General features: G+C 33.3%; 1 protein-coding gene and 1 pseudogene across 5 annotated transcripts in view; both read right to left on the bottom strand.

The window, feature by feature from the left end:
- AHI1 (Abelson helper integration site 1) overlaps positions 1 to 24,653 on the bottom strand; it is a 169,235-nt gene that overhangs the window by 56,078 nt on the left and 88,504 nt on the right. For all 5 annotated transcript variants that reach the window (XM_023528394.1, XM_023528392.1, XM_011356176.2 and 2 more), the window contains one exon: positions 7,930 to 7,985. In XM_023528394.1, the coding sequence (XP_023384162.1) occupies positions 7,930 to 7,985 (56 nt within the window). The remainder of the gene's footprint in view (positions 1 to 7,929; positions 7,986 to 24,653) is intronic.
- On the bottom strand, positions 10,600 to 10,718 carry LOC111737213 (annotated as a pseudogene).

The following is a 24,653-nucleotide window of genomic DNA, read 5'->3' as shown; positions in this document are numbered from 1 at the left end:
AGGTGATACACAAAAAAACAACTAAAGAAAAAATTACAAATTGAGATAAGAACTAAGGTGAAAAAAAACACGTAGTAAATAATAACACCACATAAGGTGTATCTACTTCAGATAGAGTGGTGAAATAAGATCCTTTGAAAGTTGCCATTTATAGGGATCTAAAGAAAAAGAATTAGGAAGATGACCAAGAGCAAAAATGTGTCATTAGGGTCCAAGGCTAAGGTCATCCATACGCTCCTACAATTATAATGTATGAATGCGAACATTGAACAGTGAAGAAAGCTGACAGGAAAATAATTGGTTCATATGTAATATGGTGTTAGAGAAGAGCTTTAGATATGCCCTGGACAATCGGAAAGATGAGCAAGTGGGTCCTAGATCAAATTAAGCTTGAAACATCGCTGGAAGAAAAATGACAAAACATAAGCTGTCCTACTTCAGGTAGACCAGTAAGAAGGCAGGGTTCTTTGGAAAATGCAATAATGCTGGGACAAACAGAAGACAGCAGGAAAAGAGGAAGACCAAATATGAGATGGATTGACTCCATAAAAGAAGCCATAGGCAGGAGTCTATAGGAGCTGAGCAGGGCTGTTGAGGACAGGGCACTGTGGACATCACTTATTCATAGAATTACCAGGAGTTGGAGCCAGCTCAACAGCATGTAACACACACAAAGGAAAAGCCTGTTATGCAAAACGGTGTAAATACTCCTGGCAGAGAAACCAAATAGTCAAAGGCCTATGGGCGAGTAAATGAAAACTTGGTTGTGTTAAAAACAAATCAGCAGAGAGTGTTATAAGGTGATGCTGAAGAGGCAGGCAGAGACCATATCATGAACGTCCAAGACCCCAGGAAAGGGTTTGGGGTTTACTCTAAACATAAGGAGAAGTTATTAAAGAGTGTTGAGCAGGAGGGTAACTCATTCTGAATTACATTTAAGGAAGATCACTCTGCTGTTACTGACTGATGAATAAGGTGACTGCACATTTAGAATTGCCCAAGACAGTCCCAGTTTATGCCTGTTATACTGGTGTAGCTGGACTTGACTCCGGGCCAGAGTCAGAATATGCAATAAATAAATACATAATAAAATAAACTAAAAAATAAAAAGATAAAAGAAAGATTGGTCAGGACACAGTAAGGCTTTCATCCGATTCCCTGGTTCCTAATGTCCCCTAGCTGGGACCTTGGGGTCCGCCCTTTGATTCTGGACCTAAGAATCTTCTCAGGCTTGGGATATGTTCTTGTCCTTATTATCTAGCCATCTCATGTGATTAAATAATATTCAACATCTGGTATGCAGAAATATACTGAGTGAGGTACGATGTGTCTTAACTCCTTTATCCCTCATAACAATCTCCAAGGTAGATATTATTACCCCCACTTACAGATGAGGAAACTGAAACACAAAGAGGTATAAAGAAACTTGCCTAAGTCACATGGAGCAAAACCAGGACTTGAAGCCTGGTAATTTGTTTCTGGACTCAGTGTTCTTAACCTCTCTTCTAATATTACTCGTCAGTGTGAGAGACCCAGACGAGTTTAGGGAACTGGAGGTAGCTCATAGTGGCCAGAGTGAGTACTGGGGAAAAGGTGGAAATAAGTTTAGAAAGGTAGTGGAAGGGCTTCAAATGATTTGCTAAATAGCTTATTTTTCACCTGGTAGGAGATAGGGTGCACCACAGGTTCTTTAATGCATGATTGTATTCATGCTTTGGATAAACAGCTCTGTGGAGAATAGATCTGAGAAGTAAACAGGTGGAGAATGGATTTAGGGGGTGAATAGGTGGAGACTGGTTCCTGACTCAGCTTTTTCTAAAGACTGTATATCTGCCTCCTTCCTGAATGGGGCCTTTGAATACCCCTGTCATGATGGATGTGCCCAAGATGATACATGTGACTTCCCACAGCTGAAGCCTGAGCCTTCTGACTACTGGGTTTCCCTTCTGGACTTTGGAGCTAGAGAATGTGGCTCTATCAAGCACGAGAAATTTAGACCTTCAAACTCATCCTTTTTTCCTGAGATCCAAGCCTATGTTCTCAGTTCTCTGCTGATTACTTCTACCTGTTCACAGGCTCAACATATCTAAAGTGGAATCTATTATTCTCTAAAAATCATCTTTAATTTCTGTTTTTTAAAAACAAGGGAATCATCTGTTGATGGAGTCATCATTCTCTCAATAACCAATATCTGCAGTCTCGGAATCATCTTTTAGCACTTTTGTTTTGAGTCCCTATCAGTTCTGATCTACAAATCTTTCTCACAAGCATTTCTCTATTTCCATTTCCATTGCCCTTTCCTTATTCAGACCCTTATCACCTTAAGTGTAGATTACAGCAGCTTCACAACTCACTCGCTTTCTTCCTGTTGGCAACCAACTATAATTTCACGAGCTGCTTTTATTTTAACTTTTTAAAAACATTACCCCCTTGGTCATATTCTTATGCTCAAATGCCTTATTATTGCTTATATTGAAAAAGTCTTAATTCTTTTCATAACACCCAGTGATCTCATAAATCATGCCCAAATTACCTTTTCTAATCTTCTATCTCATGTGAAATACTCTGCTTCAAACTGGCTATCCATCCGTCAACTGTGCATATTTTCTTTCTCCTACGGATCTTTCCCCTACGGATCTTTCCTGTCCTTCCTTTATGATCCAGTAGCACTTTCCTACTCTAAACAGCCTTCCCAAACCACTCCAGTCCTGGGACTTCCTAAAGCACTCAAGGTCTAAAGCATTTTCCTATACTTCAGCACAAGCTTGCCTTAGTGACATAACATCTGTTATATATAGTTCTGAACTTTTAACCATTTCATATATTGGGATTTAATTGTTTACAGCTCACCAAGAGCTACTCAAAGACATAAAGCATGTTTTTTATTTTTTGTATTTCTACTTTTTCCATACCTACCTAGTGCTTGGTACTGTACCATCCTATGCACATTCTAAATAATCAGTGTTTACTCATTATTTAGAAAATAAAAATAAATTCAGATTATGCCACTGTTATGTTATAGTCCTCCAGCAACATAAAATTTTCAGAGTTTTAAAAGTTTGCCAGGTAGAAAAACTTAGCAAAATTAAAAAAGGAATTAGGAGAAAAATGTCAAAGAAAAACAAACATTAGTGGAGTATGCTGATGGGAAAAATCAACATAAGCTTCATAATTTACAATGTCTGGATAAAAAAATAATGTGCAGATACTTAAGAAAATTGTTACATTATGGACAACTCCAAAGTGGTCTTAAAGGACAACGTATTTTACATTTATTTTTGAATTTCAATAGAATTGCTTTGAATTGCTATTTTATCAATAAGTGAAAACAGATTCTTTTATGACTTAAGTTATAAAAGCTTATAGTTTATCAGTTCCCTCTCCACCCTGCAATTACCTACAGGTGGAGATTGGCCATAGGTTCAATTTTATGAGTTTTATAGGAATATATTCACCCCAATCTACATACTATAAATTCCTGGAAAATTCTACAGATTGGAGAAAATGAAGTGCTTCCTTTGGATCAAAGACATTTCATTTGAACTCATGCATTTATCCATAAACGAGTTGCCCCTAATATTTCGTAAAAATGTTAAAAACATATTTTACTTAAATATATGCATGAAGCATATTATACTAATGTGTAATAATGCAATATGTAGCAATCTTGTGAACCTACGGAGTGGGGTAAACAATGATGACAATCCAACAACAAAAACTCAAAATGTTGTAGAATAAGTACAGATATCATAAAATTCAAAAGCCTCAGAATGAAATTAAATTTGTATGGTTCAGATTAGTACATTTGTGAATAAATTTAGTGTTAAGGGCAAGTAACATCATAAACAACTCAGATACATTTTCAGAATAATAAAATACTCTAAAACATATTTAAGTTTAGTACTGATGAAAAATTATATGACAAAAATTTATCAATCAAACCTTTAGAAAACCTAGAAGTTTAGCTGCAGAATAAATAAATAGCTTGGTCTTATAATAAGAATAATGAATCAACATTTAAATTTCTAACCAAGCTAGAATATTTAATTCCTAATAATTAATGCAATACTTAGAAGAATGGCAAAAGGTTCCATAACTGGTATAACCCTGATGAGACAGCCTGGATTTTGTTTCAACCTGTTGTGGCAGGTGTGTAGCCTTCTGTGAAAATGTATGCTATAGTTTTATAAACTGACAAAAAAACCCCACCAAAAACATTTGTTAAAACTCATTCTCATTAATGAGGGTTGTGGAATCATTGAATAAAATAAGAAGAAAGGTGTAATACTAGTGTTACAGATTTGGAATAAAGAGGCTTTACAAAAATCAGTGATTGATTATAATAGAACATATTAATGCTATTTGAATTTTATCGTATCAGTTTTCACTGGAAGAGATTCAAGAACAATTCTCAAATCACAAAAAGTTCTTTATGTGTATTCAGCATGGCTTACCATGTTTTAATTCCACCATACAATATGAAAGCTATGGGAACTGCTGTGCATATAGTTGTACATTAAAAGGCAGATATGTTTTAACTATGTTCCTTATGTAACAACCTCAAATAAGAAAAAACCAAACATGTAGGGGGAAGACTTCCTTATGCTAGTTGCTCTTTCTCTTTGATTTGCAAATAAGCCCTTCATTTAAAGGAAATATGGGACTCAAGCCTGTGCTGATTTAACTATTAACTAACTTTTACACCTGCCTTTCAGGGTTCAGACAATGACCTCTGATTAATCTGAGTCTGATATTATACTTAACTTGCTCTAGGCTATAAGCAGGTGCAGCAACTAATTCTTAAAGTGGCATGATCTAATTATTTTCATATAATCTGGTATTATGACTATCTAATGTCTTATTTGCTTTTCCTATAATGCTAAAATGTCTGAGTGAATAGCACTCAGGACAAAAGTCAGTGAAAAGCCACACATTTAACCATCGAATCTGAACTAGGACATTAGGTTTAAAAAAAATAAAAGAATTTATAATACACGAATAGGCAAAACAGGCTACCTATATATATAAAAAATAACTATCAGGCTAATGCCCAGTGTCTCTCCTGAAATACTAAACGCCAGAAGGCAAAAAGATGATCAATTTCCACAATGCTTTGAGGGAAAAGGTTATGATCAAATAATAAAAACCCTCGCCAGTTGCCTTATGCAAAGATAACAGAGAGATATTTTAAAATAGGTAGGATCAAATAATATGCCTCTCAATTTATAGTTCTTGAAAAAAATAACTTGAAAATGCACTCTTAGATATAAATTACATTAAGGGCAAAGAATGCAAAAACTAAAAACAAAAACAAAAAGTAGTGACTACAGCCAGATAGGAAGGTTTGATCCTTTTTGATTAAATGGTTAATGCCATGTGGGGATATTTTTTTACTTTCTATCAAAAGAATCTCAAAAAAAGATATGGTATTGTTTATATCAGAAAGAAGAATTCCAAACAAAAAAAAATTAAAGTTCATTCAATAAATGAAAAAAAGGGAAATAAGTAAATTAAAAAGAGTGAGAAAACACAGAGAACAAAGGTACAGAAGTGGTTTTGTTCTCAGGCTAACTTATATTTACTTAATGAACACTCACTACATCACATTATAGTGCTGTAGGATAAAGCTATGCTCTGTAATTATATATTTACTTAAAAGTTCATTCCAACTTGGAATATCAAGATGCACATCTTTCCCTAATTTAGAGACTTGAGAAAGTCTCATTTCCCTCACCTGGTGAATAGTTGTAGCTAGCATCTCCTGGCCTCAAGCCATTCATGGTGGTTACTCAAGAGCAAGAGGGAAGTGGGAATGATAAAGTGTAGTGAAGAAAGCTAGAAATTGGTGGTTAGGTACGAGGTCAAGAAGTCATTCAGGTCCCTAGGCTCAGCCATTCTGAAATCCTAGCCTACTCCCTTTCTATTTTTTTTTTTTTTCCTCAGACTCCAGAAATCTCGCTCCTTTTGGGGCCAATATAGTACAAAGTTTGACCTTACAAATATCCTACTTTGTTAAATTTTTGGATAGATATTTTCTTTTATCTTTAAATATGTTCTGCTCTTAATCCCTTTAATGAAAATAAGGTCATACAGGCACAAAGAATGGAAATTAAGTATAATTATATTTTCTGTGAAAATCAGACTTTACCTTCCTTAGACCAGAGGACATGGGTAATGAACACACTTGTGATCCTATTTAGAGGTTATGGAGAAAAAGTTACCGTGAACTGACAGTATGCAGGGGGGCTGTGGAGGAAGGGTAGTAGAATATGCTCAGTTTGTAGTAAAGAGACAGAGAAGAAGATCTTAAAAAAAAAAACATCAAAAAGAAAGCTTGGCGCAAGTCAAAACCTGGAGAACTAATGAGTGTTTGGGGAGGGTCTGTATAAACCGAGTATATTAAAACCTATTGATTGCACAGAGTAGAATGTTATTAATATATTAAGAACTATCATTTAATAACCCAAGTGGAAAAACATAATCAAAAGACCAACAGTACCAAAACCATTATTATTATTGTTCCTAATTCATTGGAATTATTATGAGATCATTAGGGCACCACTATAACATTTATAGCATTATTTCTCATAGTTTCATGAAGCTTTGGTTCTATTATTTCATCATTTAACTCACATGGGCATCTATAATAAGCCTATAGAGTAAGACAAAAAACTCTGCCAGACTGCACTTTTCTGAGATCTAGAATGCATGCACGCACACACACACACACACACACACACACACACACACACAGAAATGTAAACACTGGTGTCACAGGAATACTCACAGGAATAACAAATTTCAAAAGTATGCAAAATAATTCAATGAGTATAATATTCAAATATCTTCCATAATTGCTAATCTTCAATTTTTAAATATTAAAGAATGAAATCTGCACAATGTTATGGCTGCTAAAGGATAACTGGAACACACACTATAGTCAAGTATTTTTTTATGATTGCTCTGATAATTAACTCCTCTAACACTAGTCTTTTCTGGAGCCCCACATATTAAGTCAGCAAACATACTGAATTAATCATATGGATTTATTACAAATAGTAAATGGAGTCAATCTGCCCTTGAGGAAAATATAAATTATCAATAAAATTCAAATACGGTTGAATATTTTCTTTAAAAAGATATTACTAAATCTTTCTCAAATCTTTCTCACAACAGGAAATGATGAGTTGTATGGAGTACTTGAAAGACTTATTGTATAGCAAGGACAAGAAATAAGATTATGCTTAGGGAAGACTAAGATATACTTTATCTATTATCTTCTTATGAATCTTTTAAGTGGGAACTAGCAACTGATGTATATTTCATACAAACATTATTTTCAGAAACTAAAAGGGAAATTTTATCATCTTCCTTCTATATCATCTTCTATAGTTATTTTTAATATAGTAAATAGACACTATAACTGTTAAATGTCTTCTGTTACCTGGTAGTAATATAAGAGGGACAAAAGTAAAGATTTCGCTTCTATAATAATAAAGCATAGTATTCCGTAAGAAAAATGAAGCATAATGGCCTTTCACTATTACAAAACATTTACTCTAAATGATGCTAGTGTACAAAATAACACTCATTTTAAAAAGGGTTTAAATAAATTTGTATGTAGATTTACACACTTTATCAAAAGTATAAAGCACTTTTAAAATAAAAAACATTCTACTTATAACATTACTATAAACAAATGCCTACAAAAATGATGATAACAGCATCTAATTTTCCTATATCTTGGCGAAAATGAGTAAGTTTTCTTAATTAATTAGAAAATGTGAGGTTAACTTTCTTGAAGGGATATAACTTCTGACAAAAGAGAGGTTATAAGAGCTTTCTACGATGGCATTTTGTGTCACTCTAACCAGTATCATTTTGTAGCTTCTTATCAGCTTTACCAATGCAGAAAACAGACTGCCTTACCTTTGGTGGTCCATCTACATGATGGTTACAAGGCATCGTTCCTATGTTGAAAATTCCTGTTAAAAGAAAAGATTGTGAATATTTGCTTATTATACCTATCCATTTTCTTTTGAAAACATTTATATCAGTAAGACACAACTTGTACAGCTCAAAAGAAAAAAGCCTCACTAAGATGGCAGGATCCTTTAAAATTGTATCATGAATTCTATGGTCAGAAACAGTTGGGAGAGTTTAGCTAAGAGGCTTCAGTCAAAGTAAGCTAAGCCAATTTTCGCATTCCAGTGGCCTTTAGCAATAGCACAACTGTTCGTATCCTGCTCTCAGCTCAAAAATTATACTGTTATCTCTGCTCTGCTGTATTTCTTCCTTGAAAGTTTTATTTTTGACTTGAGGCCATCAAATTTTCATAACTATCACAAAGGCTATTAAATAAATTGCTTATTTTCTAAAAAGAACAAATAAATGTATTTGAATTTCTTTGATTTGATTTCCTACTATGATAATATTGTGCTATTTATTCAGTCACCATGGAGTGTCTTAAAAGAAAAAGTTCCTCTAATCTTCTTCTTTAAAATGATAATATCAACTTCGAAACTTGAGAAAAATCCTTTTATCGTGTGTGGATTTATTGTTCCCTATTGCATTTCTTTGTAATAAACAGCTTCTAAGGATATGGATAGCACACGGCATCTCATCTGTAAAGATTCAAGTTCAAAGTCAAGCTCAAATTAAAAATGAACACAGGTGTGGGTCTCATTTACTTTGCAATCTTCTTCCATCAGCAAACCAACATGTGAGTTAGGATGTTAGAGTGTCTGTTCAAAAAATACTAAAGGTTTGATTAGAAGTGAGAACTGCAATTGGCTATTACTAGTAATTAACAAAATTCCAACTTAAAACAAAACATTAGTTCCTCTCTTTTAAGGCATTTAAGTTATTTTTCTTAAAACATAATAAGGAATTGAATGAGATTGACACAAAATGATCATTTTTTTTATCATTCTGCAAGAGTATATTCAAAATGAACAGAGTACCATAAAACATGATTAAAAAAACCCCATAATTTTTGCTTCATTTAAAAAATTCTCTCAACATCTGTTAGCCAGTGAAGCGTAAAGGACAATACTACCTTTATTCAATCAACTATTTACTGAATGGCTATTGGACACTCAGTGATAAAAAATAAATTATAAAGGAAAAATTACGATTTCTGACCTCAACAGTCTAGAAAAACAGAGATCCTTTTTTCGAAGAAACACTACAGAGCAAATTAACAGCTTTGTCTTAAGTGTCATAAAGTCTTTAAGGGAATTTAAATAAAAAGACATGTTTTTATTCATAGAGTAACGCTGGCCTTAAATTTAAAAAAAAAAAACTAAAAAATCCAAGTAAAACAAAATATTCAAATAATGCCCATTTTTATGGCAAGATTTTAGTAATACTGAAGCCTACAGAACAAATGGCGAAAGCCCTATTTCCTCAGTCCCCACATTCCCACAACTCTCTCCAGCTGCAACTACTAAGAACAGTCTGGCATGACACACTGGATTTAAATGGAAGTGGTCATACCATGGGGTTCAGGAATCAGCAACATTTTGCACATGTGTTCTTAGTATTGTAATCCGACTGCTACACAACTGACCCAGGCTAATTAAAGATTTTAAAATTCTTGTCCAATTAGACAATAACTTCAAAATGATAGAAACAAACAAACAAAAAACCCAAATCTATATTTTCAGCTTATAAAATTACAAAAAAAAAAAATACATATTTTTACAGTTTCAATTTCAGGATTAAAAAAGTGTTAAAAATATAATTTTTTAAAGTGTATTACCCAAAGATATAATCTTAGTTTTAAATTTAGATAGTGTACTGAAATATTTGGAAATAGAATCACATGTGTTTGTTTAAACTTTCAGTAAAGAATATATAGAAAAGTGTAAGTTTAAGGCAAAAATATCCCAAAAGAGCTTCCTATTTTATGTAAATTTTACTTAAAAATCTATATCTGTATCTTATTTCACTTTTATTAAAGTGAAAGTTCATAATAAGTAGCTTACTGTGGTGGCTATTTCTGTGTGTCAGCTTGGTTAGGCCACAGTACCCAGATATCTGGTCAAACATCTCAGAAGTTCCCGTGAAAGTATTTTTTGGTGTTAACATTTAAATTAGTAGACTTTGAGCTAAGCAGATTGCTCTCCATAATGTCGGCAAGTCTCATCCAATCGGCTGAAGGCCTTAAGAAAGACTGACCTCCTTTCAGAGGGAATTTCGCCATTAGACTGCTTCTGAACTTATCTGTGACTCTTCCCTAGGTTTCCAGCCTGCCAGACTACCTTGTACATTTTGGACTTAACAGTCTCCACAATCATGTGAATCAATTCTTTAAAATTAATCTATTGATATTAGCATTCTATCGGTTCTCTTTCTCTGGAGAACACTGACTAATATACTTTTTGAGAAACATTAAATAAAATAAAAATATAATTATTTGTATCTATATTTTAAATTGAAATTTTGTTCAATAAATATATTAATTATGCAGAAATATAGTTTATTTTCTATTTTTTAATTTTTTTTAGGCAAGGCAACCCTTGGGTTGATCTCACAGATTGCAAGGACCTTGTCAGCTTACAATCTCTTATTTTTTTACTTTTTATTTTTTTTTTATGCCTATAGCACCTGGTCTTCCTAGGTAGTCTCCCATTGAAGTACTCACCAGGACCAACCCTGCTTAGCTTCCGAGATCAGATGGGATCGGGCTTGTTCAGGGTAGCATGGCCATAGACAGAAATATAGTTTAAATGTACAATTTATCATGGAGTATTTTAAAACTAGAATATCTAAAATGAATTTAAGAATATATAACATTTGTAGTGTAAATCAATTTATCAATAAATAAAAAAAAAAATTTTTTAAACCAATGTGTCAAATATTTACTGCTAGATTGTCCATTCTGACAATCTCTGCTTTTTAATGCTTGGACTATTTACATTTAATGCAGTTACTGATATGGCTGTGTTTAAGTCTCCCATCTTCTTATTTTATTGCATCTATTCTTGTTCCTTTCTTCCTCCTTTTCTATACTCTTTTGGCATAATAAAATATCTTTATTTTATGTCACCTGATGGCTAAATTTTTAGCTATACATTTTTATATTTTTTTAAATAAATTTATTTATTTAAATTAGTTTCAAGTATACAGTACATTGGTTAGACATCTATACTGTTTATAAAACGATTCCCCCAATTGCTCCCTCCCTCCTCTGGCCCTCCACTTAGCCATATTAATGCTAACTGCATTCCCTTTGCCTTGCTCCCCATCCTCGTGCCCAACTATCAACTACTAATTTGTACTTCTTTAATCCTTCACCCCATTCTCCCAGCCCCTCAACCCTCCTGCTCTCTGTCTGTCATCAAATTGTCCACTATCTTTGCGAGTCTGTTTTTGATTAGTTTGTTCTTTCTGTTTCTTAGATTCCACATGTAAGTGAAATCATATGGTATTTATCTTTCTCTGACTTATTTCATTCAGCATAATAACCTCTAGGTCCATCCATGTCATTGCAAATGATAGGATCTCATTTTTTTTAATGGCTGAGTAATATTCCATACAGCTAAACAACAAAAATATAAACAATCCAATTAAAAAATGGGCAGAAGACCTGAACAGATACTTACTTCTCCAAAGAGGAAATACAGATGGCTAACAGACATATGAAAAGATGCTCAAGGCTGCTAATCATCAGAGAAATGCAAATTAAAACCACAGAGAGATATCACCTCATACCTGTCAGAATGGCTATCATCAATAAATCAAAAAACAGCAAGTATTGGCAAGGATGCGGAGAAAAGGGAAGCCTCATACATTGTTGGTGGGATTTCAAGTTGGTACAGCCATATGGAAAACAGTATGGAGGTTTCTCAAAAAATTAAAAATGGATATACCTTTTGACCTAGCAATTGCACTTCTGGGTATTTATCCAAAGAAAACGAAAGCACTAATTTGTAAAGATCTATGCACTCCAATATTCATAGCAGCACAATTTACAATAGCCAAGATATGCAAGCAACCTAAATGCCCATCAATTATTTTTATGTCTTTCACAAGTATAATAAAGTATAAAAAAATAACTTTCTCATTTATTTTATTAGTCTTGTTGTTGGTTTTATTAATTTTAGCATTGACTCTTTTGGACTTTCTAGGTATAAAACTAATTATCTGAAAAACAGTTTTATTTCTTTTCCAATTCTTAAAAAGCTTGCAATCTCAGTACACACAACTTTATATTAAATTTAGCAGGAAAGATCTCTTCCTTCTAAAACTCTACATTCTACTGAAATATAATAAAAATTACTTCACTTTTTTTCCTAGCCATAGATAATCAAAGTCTAATTCTATCTCTGATTCATGGCAATTTCTAAAACTTAAAGAAGGATGCATAGTTACAGTGTTGCCTGAAGCAAATAACTCTTAAAAAGGTATCCTGAAAGGGAGAGTAGAGGTTCTCCTTCTGCTTAGTCAGTAGCTCATAAACGCTTGGTGATGATACATAAGACAGCTGGATATATGTTCTGTCTTTAGAATTTGGCACCTATTCCTGCCTGTCTTTGCTTTTGCAATAAATCTGATCATCTTTGTTCTCGCTTTCCTTTGAACATTGTCCCGAGTTGAAGGTTGGTAGTTTAAGGAAACTAAAAAATACACAATTCTGCTGTTTAAATCAGTCTGGTACAAATGGGGTAAAATGTTAAGTTCTAATTTTCTACAAAATAAAATACCTAAAGGATCTCCCAAGAAACAAAATTTCTTCCATTATGTTCTCTAGGCTATGTTAATAACAAAAAAAATTAGGAAAATTTTTAAGTAACGCATTTTAGTACTACAGTAAATTTTAAAACACTACCAGAGGAAGTAGTAAATTAACATTGTGAAACCAGTCTCACAACATTTAACTCAAATCTTCTGATGATTAATGTACACAGTTAACACTGCATTGTAACATATTAACCCAGTGGGTATGGCATAGATTGCATTCATTCGGTCATTATTTGAGTCAACTCTTGGGGATCTTCTGTGTTTCAAGCATTTGGACTAAGTACTATGGATATAAAGATGCATAAAAAGCAGATTCTCACCACAGGGGGCTAAACAAACACAAATGGGTCTGGAGGGTTTGTGTCTTAGATGCTGGGTTTCCGTCACAGTACTGCTGCTCATTGGTTGTGTAACCTTGGGAATGTTACCTAACTTCTGATTGACATTCTGAAAGTCATGTTTAAAATGGAATTGTTTTTGTTGTTTGTTAATTATCTGAAAATTCGTAATTGTTGTTAAGTTTTGTTTAATTTAAGAGATTCTCTAATTTTTCTGTTGTCATCAATGGTACTTCCAATTCTAGAAGGTTATTTGGTCTTCTCCAGGTTACTGAAACTTGTTATTAGTTTTTTGGGTTTTTTTTTTTTTTTTTTTTGCATGCTCATGGTTTGTGGTCCCAACCACACTAAGAGGACTGAGCTGTAGCAAAACAAAACAAAACAAAACAAAAACAAAAGCCTGTCCAACTGTTACCCCTCTGCGAAGTACAGGAGTAAACGTCTTCTCTCAAGTTAATCAGCTGCATGTTCCAGTCATCTCGCAATGACTAGGTGTGGACGCACATTCCTTCAGGCATATAAGCTCCTTTTAGGTCCAATGTGGGCCATAGGATCTGCTAGGCCCTTAATGTACTACAGACATTAAACTGAGAGGTATAGCCAGTTCCCCAGAGGAGTTACAGCTTCTTCTGCTAGCTGAGAATCCTCAAATCAACTCTGCAAAACCTGTTTTCTGCCCCTTTACAGAAATCTCACTTTTTCTGCACAGGTCCTTGCTCAGAAACAAGAAGAACAAAGCCCTCCCACACCCATCCCTTGCCCAAACGCAGTGGCACTAAGATTCCAGAAAAAACTTTATCTTTTGATAGACTCTTCAGGGTCTTCCATACTTCTTGCCTGAGTCTTTGTAGGCCACTAGAAAGGAACTAAAGTACTTAATTTAAAATTTTAAAATCATTAGAGAAAAAGAAGGTGCTCATCTAGAAGATTAAGTGGAATGATTATTATCAAGATAAAATTTATGAAGGTAAAAATAAGATAAGTTCCAGTATTAAATAAGTAATAAAATAAAATTTCCCTGAGCAGAAGAATGATAAGATTGCAGATAAAAGAGCTTATCAAGCCCCAGAAAAGATTAATTACAACAAAGACAGTCTTAGACATACTCTGGTGAAATTCTTGACTTCCTCAATGAAGAGAAAATCCCATAAGCCTCTAAGAGCAACAGATTCTTTACCCTGGAAAGAGAGATGAGTGAGTACTGGACTTCTCACCTAAAATTCTAGAAGCTGGCTGGTAGTAGAATAACATATCCAGACGACCAAGATAAAGAATTTTGTATTCAAAAATTTATTATTCAGACAAAGTATTATATATCTGTCAACAAAAGAAGGCATATTTGGATATACAAAAATTTAGAGTACTCTAACCAAATGACAACTGAATGAGAACAGAAATCTCAAACATTAGATTTTTTTCATTAGATATAGGGGAAACATTAAACATTTTTCTTGTAGTATTTTTTGTTTTATAAATGTATACTGAAGCACTTCTACAAATTCCTATGCATTTTCATCCATTAAAATTAACTATATAAATTTATATAAAAGAACAGAGAAATTAGAAACAAATTCAGGAAAAAAAAGGAGTATGTATTAAAACTGACCAAAAACAAGAAAGGAGAAAAAGTAAAAAGCAACAATATAACTAAATGGAAGTAGAGATTGGTAATTATCATTACTCCTACTGCAATATTGAGAAGACCTCACATAAACTATGAAGTCATCAGAGAGATGTAGACATAAAGAGCAAAGGAGCAAGCCTTTTATAGGCAAAGCAATTTTGCTGAGACAGAAATCAGCTGAACTTCTAAGGATCATGTGGGCTGACATGATAGACTGGAATCTGAAAGACCCCAAAAGTGAGTCAGTCCTCTCTGTCCATCAATTCTCTCCAACAGGACTTTTGTGGCAGTGATATAGGAAACTGGCGAAAAAGCGGAAAGAGAGTTCCCTCAATCTCTAGATGTTTAAATCCCAAAGTCCTCCTAGAGGGAGGAACAGATCTTATTTTTTGGATATTTAATAAGTATTCTGAAATTAACTACAGCAACAGCCTAGCCTCCAACCCAGGCCAACTCCTGAATTGGACAGAGATTCGCCCTTTGCCATAGCTTTCTGAAAAAGGAAAGTGTGAACCTTTCCTGGAAGAAGATTTTTTAAAAATTCATTCTCTACTAAATATGTAGGAGGTCTAACCTACAATCAGAAATTATGAGGCTTGTAAATAACCAGGAATAGGTGACCCATAAAAAAATAACAATCAGCGAAAGAAACCACAGATGATCAAAGTGTTGGAATTAGCAAACATGAACTTTAACTTTTATACATATGTTAAATAATTTTCAAGGAAAAATGGGCAAAATGAGTGAGAAGATAGAGAATTTTGGCAGAGAAATGGAAACCTTGAAGAAGAAATAATGGCAATTCTATATCTGAAGAGTGTAATAGATGAAATGAAAAGGTGATTAAATGGGCATAATATTAGAAGGTACACATTTCAAGAAAGGATCTGTGAACTCGAGGACAGAGTAAAAATATTACCTAAATTGAAGCACAGGGTCAGAGGAGGAAGTAACAGAACATCAAATCTGTATGACTACATTAAAAGGACTAAACAGGTGTAACTGGAATTCCAGAAGGAAAATGGAAAAAAGAGGTGAAGAAATAATGGGCTAGGAGTTTTCTAACTTGTAATGAAGGCATTAACCTAATAGATACAAAGAGCTTAGCAAACCCCAAGGAGGATATATTTAAATGAAACCACACCTAGGTATATCTTAATTAAACTGAAGAAAATGAAACTATCTCCTAATCTCTTTAGTAATCAAGAAAATACACCCTAAATAGATTATATTTTTGACTAGCAAATAAGCAAAGATAAAAGGATCGCATACAGTGTTAGTAACAGAGTAGGAAAAAAGGAGAATACTAAAGGGCTCTTCTTCACTCAATTAGGGGATGACTTGAGTAATATAAAGAAAATTACAGTAAAGTAGTATAACAAATTGAATGAAAGAATCGATAACCCTCAAAGAGATAGGCAAGAAAAAAAACAAAACGCTCTTCTTGACCAACTATCAGCCAATAAATGTAGAAGCAATGATAACATTAGAAATCCACCAATTTGCATCCCTTTACCAGTGAAATAGTTAATTCAGGCACAAGGATCATCAGTGGATGCTGAAACCATTCGGTGAAGCTGATGGAGAATGGGGCATTCACATGGTCTCAAAGTATGATCCCCCATACTACTCAGCAATTATAAATAGAAAAATTTTTCTTTGCAACAGAGATCTGTATGTATTACCTTAATCAAGAACTAAATTTACTAACACTAATAGTGGGAAAATCTGACATTATACACCATCTAATGTGATGCAATAAAGTACACATCACTCACAGTATTCTCGCCAAAAAAGTCTAGCTTGAGTCTAATTATGATAATAGTTAGACAAAAATAAATAGACAAAATCAAAACACTGGACATTCTAAAGGATGACTGGCTCAGCCAGATTCTTTAAAAAAATGTTGTTAAGAACAAACCAAAAAAAGATTCTAGATTAACAGATTAAATGACACTAACATGACATAACCAATATATGTGTGAATCTAGACTGGATGCTATATGAAATAATCAAGTAAACAAAAAATTGCTTGAGAAATTTTAGGCACAGTTAGGAAAATCTGAATATGAACTATTTATTAGATGATTATTATAGAATCATTGTTAATTTTCCTAGATGTGATAATGGTACTATGATTATGTAGGAGAATATTCTGATTCTTAGCAGACATAGGAAGTTTTTGAAGGAAAAAAGCAAATGCGAATTTCATTTTAATTTACTTTTTTTTCCAACTTTTATGTGGTTTAAAAAATTTTCAAAATAAAGCTAGGGAAAGAATTATAGGCCCTTACCATAGTAGACTTGTAATAACCTTATGGTAGGTGAGTGGATTTTCAATGGTTTTGAACATTGCAAAATCTTCTACATAAGTAAATCCATGTCTTCCACTTGACCCCCTACTTAGTTCGGACACTCCTCATTTGGAACAGCTTCCTAAACAAACTCTCTGACCTGTTCCATGGGCCTTCCAAAGACATCTCACACTGCTGGACTCACTCTTCTTCATCCAATTAGGGGATGACTTGAGTAATATAAAGAAAATTACAGTAAAGTAGTATAGCAAATTGAATGAAAAAAATTGATAACCCTCAAAGAGATAGGCAAGAAAAGGGAAAACTATTGTTTTGTCATTCTAGAGCTTAATCTTCTAGAAAAAAATCATGCTCCTCAAGTGTTTTAACTCAAATTTCTTAACTCAAAATGGCATGGAAAGCCATTTAGCATGTAGCTACTGCCTAGCTCACTAACGTTCCGCCATCTCATTCACCTTTACCACCCCCCAGCCGCTCTTTATTCCGATCAGTGTGTACTTAAGCTCTTTCCCTGTCTAACATCCCTTCTTAGCTTATTTCCTAGACATCCTTGAAACCTCAGGTCAAACATCGCGTTCTCTAGGAAACAGTTTGTGATTTTCTCCTCCCCACCCCATTTCTGATTTAGAAAACCTTCCCCATTCCTCCCCTCCTTTAGCATTCCTGTGCAATCCTCTGTAACAGCATTTTCCTCACTATAGTTACTAAAATTTATTTTAGTTGTTTGTGTAATAAAGTTCATATTCAACAAATATTTGTTGATTGAATACATGAATACAGAAAATGAGTAATAAAAACATTTTGTAGTAAAACAGGCTAAAGTTCTCCATTAATATAGTCATCTCATATTTTAAATATTCATCTAAAATGAATTTTTAATAAATGTGAATCTTAAATTGGCTTATCTTCATTTAGCCTAGTGATATGTTAATACTTATTTTATATTGGACTTTTATCAGAATGCTATGGGAAGCCCTTGATTTACTGGATACGTATTTCAGAGATTTCAGAAAGAGCATATTCTTTGAACACTACACTTTTCACATTATATAAAAAAATTCTCCCAAACTCAGAAATGTCAAAGATGAGGGCCCTGCGCCTACAAGGTTTGGATGTCTACACAGACCACAGAGGTAGAGCACACTGAATATTAAAAACCACAAATCAGTAGGCTTTCCTGTGTTAGTCGTGGAAATAAGTAGTGACCTACTTACCAGGAAGGTATATAAACATGAATGAGTAGGTAAGATACTGGGAAACGAGGAGGGAAGAAGTCCAGAAAATTTGAGGATGGTAAGTTACTGCTTGTGAAAAAGTGGGTAGCTCTATGATGTTGACTGAAACAATTAGACAGCATGGCTCCTGGTTTCAGCCTGCCACCAAGAGTGAGTATAATTTAATTTTCTGAACTTCAGTTAAGCTTCACACTTCTGGGAAGATCTCCTAGGCTAGGCCAGTCTCTAATGATCTGTGCTATTTATTCCCAAACAGTAATCCAAAATTAAATTCACTGATCCAATGAATATACAGTTAGTATATCTTTACCTAACTTTGAAACTGATGCTCGAAATAATTTAATTGTGCTAACCAATAATTAGTTAAAATCCTATAGTACTTACTTCTATTTAAAAACTATCGAGAACTGCATACAATTTTTAGTATTAATTAAACATCCTCAGTAAACTCTTAACAGGAGACTGAAGTCTGTTCAAATCATATCCTGTGACACACGCTCTAGATATTTAATCTGAGGACAGTCTGGTACATTTCAAATAAAATTGTGCCACATATTTATTATACAGACAAGATAAAAATACTTTAATTCTGTATGTTCAATCCTCAAAATATAATTTAGTACCTGTAAGTTGTTAACACTAATTATTAATTATTTTAATAGTAATGTTATAGTACCTTGAAAATCACAAGTACAGGTCAAAAAAGATAAAGGGTATAAAATGATAATTTAGGCATTTCTTTTTTATACATATTTGTTATTGCAATGAAGAATTTTTTTTTAAAAAAGGCATATATCACCAAAGCAGCTTGTTATATTTGCTTATGTGCTCAATTGTTTTCTTTATTCTCTTTTTGGATAGCAAACATCCAAGCTATCAACTTCATAGTCATCCTAAATAGTTAGTCTTTTGGCCTCTTTTCATTCAATAGCCTCTTCCAGCTTATCTCATTAACTTCTGTGGATTCAAAGACTACACATATGCCATTGACTCAATCTATATTTATGCTCCAATCCTATGTTTCAAAGTATGTAGTCAAGTTCCTAGCACAGGGCTTGACTCATAGTAGGAAAGTTAACAAATGAGGCACAAATGAACGAACATGTTATTAGATATTTCACTCTGGATGTCTTCCAGGTATCTCAAACTCCATATATTCAAAATACAATTCATTAACTTTTCTCCAAAATTCCTATATTTCCCTATTTTTAACAGACTGCCATCTACTCATTCACCAAAATTAGAAGCCTTAGTTATCCTCAAATTCCATTTCTCTACCCCTTACCCTTCACATTCCAAATTTTCAATACTTAATGATTTAACATCTCTCTACTTTCTTACTTCAGTCCTGTTCTCCCATCTCAATTATTAAAATCATCTTTTAACTGGCCTTCTGAGCCCTAACATCTTTTACAATTATTAGTCTTCACATCTGATAACAATTAGTTTAAATATCGCCTTTTCTATGAGGAATTATTTATCACTGCATTATATATACTCTCCAGTACACTTTGTTCATTTTCTTATTCTAGCAAAAATCAGACTATATAATCCCATCCTCCCCCTTTAAAATATGTCTCTGTCTGTGCTGGAGATGGGTTGGTGTTCTACACTTCATTCATACATGGTTCTGTACAATCTGGCCCCTCATGATCCCTCTGGCCTCTCACTGCCTTCTACTTCCCCCCTCATTCCCTCTACTCTAGCCAAACACATTCCTGACTCAGAATCTTAGTTGGGGATGCTATCCTTGCTAACCATCCAATATGGTTTTCTTTCTTCTTCAAAATTCTACGCATGTCAGTTTCTTTGTGAAGCTTTCTTTGACCACCCCATTTACAACGGCAACCTAACTTCACTCCCCAGTTCACACTATCCCTCTTCCCTACTCTGATTGCTATTTATTCTATATTTATTTGCTCACTGTCTGCCTCCACTGGAACGTAAGGTGAACAAGGGCATAGATATTTACCTGTTTTGTTCACAGATATATTCACATAACATCTATAACAGTGCTTGGGACAAAGTGAGTACTCACTGGGCACTTTACTAAATGTATGAATGAATCTCGTACTAAATGGATGAATGAATTTTGTACTAAATGTATGAATGAATCTTGTACTAAATGTATGAATGAATGTTGTATTCTCAGTATCTGCATGTGCGAGAGGTAAACATCCTTTAGAATTAAAAACAGAAAACAAAAAGGGACAGAGTTAAAATGAAAAAAGATTGGTATTTTCATTTATTACACTGGTGTGGTATTGAGAATATGGGAAGATGAGAACTCATGTTCTCAGAAACGTATGCAAAAGATATAATTTAAATTCTAGGGAGAGGTAATAAATTTAAATTCTGAAATAAGCATAATAATTTAGAAGACATTTTCCATAACTCGAAGCAAAAATAAGTCATTTTAAAAATATGATTATACTATATCAATTTTTTTCTGTAAAAGTTCAATTAATATTAAAAAGTACATTAATTTGCCTAACTGCTATACTGTGCATTTAACCTTGCCTTTAACATCATCTTTCCAAGTGTTTTGATATACACAGAATAAAAAGAGAGATGACATTATAAAGCTTCATAATGTTTCTACAAAAAGAAAAAAAAATAAGACACCCCCTCCAAAAAAAACCCCAAAATTAAAAACCTACTTTGCTCAAAATATAACAACTGTGAGATGTGAAAGATTTGACTCCTTTTGAAAGCAGGGCAAATATATACAATACATATACACACACATGCACACACACGGTCACACACATTAATATGAAGGAAACAGGAGTGCTTTATAATTATTAACCCACTTTTCTCCAAAATACCAGAACACCCTTGGGAGGCAGATATGACGGATACAGCATAATAACTAAGATTATTACATGACCTGTTACACATTAGTCTGCAACAAAATCCAGATTCCTAGCTCTAAGCTATTACCTGGATGAGTCCTAAGTGGACAATACTGTTTATATATTGTATAGACAATGCAGAATTCTAAGCGGTGCCATAAAATGAAGTGTATTTTATAAGAATAATATATTTAATTACTGATTTCTTTCCCTAAGTGTTTTATGCTTACCTCCTGTTGAACTCGATCCTACTATATTGTTACTATTTCTTTGCCAGCTGGATTCTTCAACTAGACTGGGAAGACTTTGAGGGCAGTCTTTCCTTTTCCATTTCTCTAGGGCTTAGCCTAGTTCCTATCACATAGTAGGCTCTCCTCCTATATGAATTAATTTGGTTAGTGAATTAATTTTTGATAAAGTATAAAATGGTTTTTAGTTTTTAAACTTGGTAATAGCTTTTGTTGGAGTGCTTCTACTAAAATACAGTATTTTTGGTTCTGCTCAAAAAGAAAAAGATGGATGTTTGTCAAAAATTAGTCTCAATTTTCACTCCTTGTGAAATTATAGTTGAATGCTTTTTAGTTGACAAAGTTGAGAAAAAATAAATTGCCTGAAGTTAGAACATTAGAACAATGTTCTACTTTTTACTTTTGAACATTTATAATGCAAAACCTCTTATTTTTAAAAAATGACCAGTCACTCCATTTACTCATTTCTTAGTTTCCATATTTGTCATCAACTTTGCTCTCAAACTCATAGGGAAGTTGCTAAGAACAACACTGAGAGGGATTCTTTACATTTTCATTCACTTTTCATTCAAGGAAAAAGCTTCCTGAAAACACACATTTAAAATTCTGGAAAATACAAATCAATATTACCTAGACGTGTCTATCATTACCAGAAGGTCTGGTTCCTAAACCTAATTTCCATTGTTAGTTAACATTTTCAATAAGTGATGGATATTCATTTCCAGAAAACATTACCAGTAAATTCTATGATATCACAGACTACTCACTATCCAGACCAAACTGACTAAACCACAAAATGCAAAAGTATGCACTTAGCTAGTTGAAGAGAAACCTTAGGGCTATGCTGAGTAGTTTTAGAAAAGTATGACCTGAGTAAGAGAAAATGAGAACTTAATTTAGATAGTCCCTTTGCCCTGGATTTCCAGGGCCTACAATGGACACAAACCAAAATGTTTAAAAACTAAAGCATTTGTCATAGATTAACTTTTTTAAAAAGTTACTTTGGGATACAGAAATTTACAGAGGAAAATAAATTATTGTTTTTATAATATAAATGGCACTTCACTCTTTCCCCCTGACCAGGGAAGAAAACATTAAGAGCTGCTTCTTTGATTCTAAGTGGTGCCCACTCCAAGCAAAAGCAGTAAATAAAAAATGTTCACTGGTTTTTAAGACAAATCACTTTTCATAGAATCATAGAACATAAAGTACAAAATGGACATTTACTGGAAATATGTAAAATGTTACTGTGCAGGTATACACAAAGAAAAGGAATGAGTAGATGTGATTAGTATGTAGCAAATTTTACCTTTTATATTAAACATGAATACTTTTCATTATCAGAGATGTGATTAACATTTTGATATACAGATGTCTTCTTTATAATACTGAAAAACTAAAAGTAACCATAATATTTAGCAATTCGAGAAAGGCTTCCAAATTATGGAATACTCATTTTATTCAAAACTATATAAAACTAAGTTTATTATGAGAAAATACTTATGGAAAAATCTACTTAAAAAATTATATATTTTGTCTACAGCCATGCCACCCTGAACAAGCCCAAAACCCGTCTGATCTCGGAAGCTACGCAGGGTCGGGCCTGGTTATTCCCTGGATAGGAGACCACCTAGGAAGACCAGGTACTGTAGGCGTAAAAAATAAAAAATAAGGGATTGTAAGCTGATAAGGTGCTTGCAATCTGCGAGATCAACCAAGGGTTGCCTAGCCTAAAAAAAAAAAAAAAATTACATATTTTGAAATATACTTGTGTTATTTTGTATGCCTAATTGTCTTAAAAAGTGAAAAATTGTCAATTTTAGTTCAAGATTTTAAAAACAGTAAAATGTATCATATGGTTGATATTAAACTACTAAATGTAGTCTTATTCTCGAACCATAAAAACAAACAATAAAGGTATGTCTGGTGAAAAATAATTGGTCTATTTTATAACCTGCTCTCTCACCTTGCCTGTTGCAGCCATATAAAGTTGTTGCAATTCTTCCTTTAATCCTCACCTCTGAGTGAATCGAATACTGACAATTTCATTTTACTCTGGAGGCAAAGCAGTGTTATAAAAAATTCACTTTTACCATGATATAAATTATGTTCTGATAAAGAAGTTGAAACTTTTAGAGTCTTCTACTTACCATTGTATTACAAAAACCACTATATCATGGAAATGTTTAATCAGTGTTCCTAAAAGTAGTTTTGAAAAACTATATACGTACTATAGGAATATGGCTATTAACATAAGACATTTACTAAGTTTAATTCTAAGAACATAGTGATTTCTCTTTCTAAAGTTTAGAGGGAAGTTGGGTAAATTTAAAATAAAAAGGTTCAATAATTAAAATAGTTTTGAATATACTCATAAAGAATATACTCATAAAGATATATCTCTAATCCTTTTTGCATGATAAGTCAAACATAAGTAGGTACTTTAAAACTCTGACTTGCAATAAATACTTTCCTATCCTCCATTTTCAAATGACAAGTCATTAAGATAAAATAACTTGCTCCAGGTCACAGTTTAAGAACCTGGGTCTAAATTTAGGTGTCTCTGATCTCTTGGCTAAGTGCTACCACAATATCATGTATTGATTTAAATGCAAAAAAATAAGAAACTTCTACAGTCCCTATTCAAGTTAATCAATATTGTCTATTAATAACATCTGCACAATCATGATAATAAAATATCATGAATTCTTCGATATTATATTCAGATATAGAGTTTTGAGTTTTAATTTTAAAAGCATTATTTGTATTCAATTGAAAAAACTAGTAATCTATTCTTTATGTCGTAATGTCTAATTTGTCTGGTGTCGGATAATAAAGATTTACATAGATTTTGGAGGTTTGAACTATCCAATATGATAGCTACGTGTGGCTATCTAAACTAAAGTGTAATAAGATTAAAAATTTAGTTCCTAAGTCACGCTAGACACATTTGTTCAATTACTATGTAGGGTTAGAGGCTACCATATAGGCCTATGCAGGTCTAGAGTTCAGAAAAGAAGTCTAGGCTGAAGATAAACATTTGAGAATCACTAGCAAATGGGTTTTATTTATAGTCATGAGATCACCAAGGAAGTGAACATATATAGGGAATAAAAAAGGATCAGACTGCGGTGGGACAATCTAATAAGACATAGAAGAGGAAGAATCTGCAAAGGAGAAGAAAGAGTAGTGGCTAATGAGATGAGAGGAAAACTGAGAATGTGGTGTCCTAGGAACCAGTATATTAAGAAGTGATCAAATGTGTCAATGCTGCTAATAAGTCTAGTAAGA

This window comes from Pteropus vampyrus, unplaced genomic scaffold, assembly GCF_000151845.1.
Source record: "Pteropus vampyrus isolate Shadow unplaced genomic scaffold, Pvam_2.0 Scaffold24, whole genome shotgun sequence".
Taxonomy (NCBI): domain Eukaryota; kingdom Metazoa; phylum Chordata; class Mammalia; order Chiroptera; family Pteropodidae; genus Pteropus; species Pteropus vampyrus.
The sequence above is the reverse complement of the archived record's forward strand: the minus strand, read 5'-3'. Positions and strand labels throughout refer to the sequence as shown.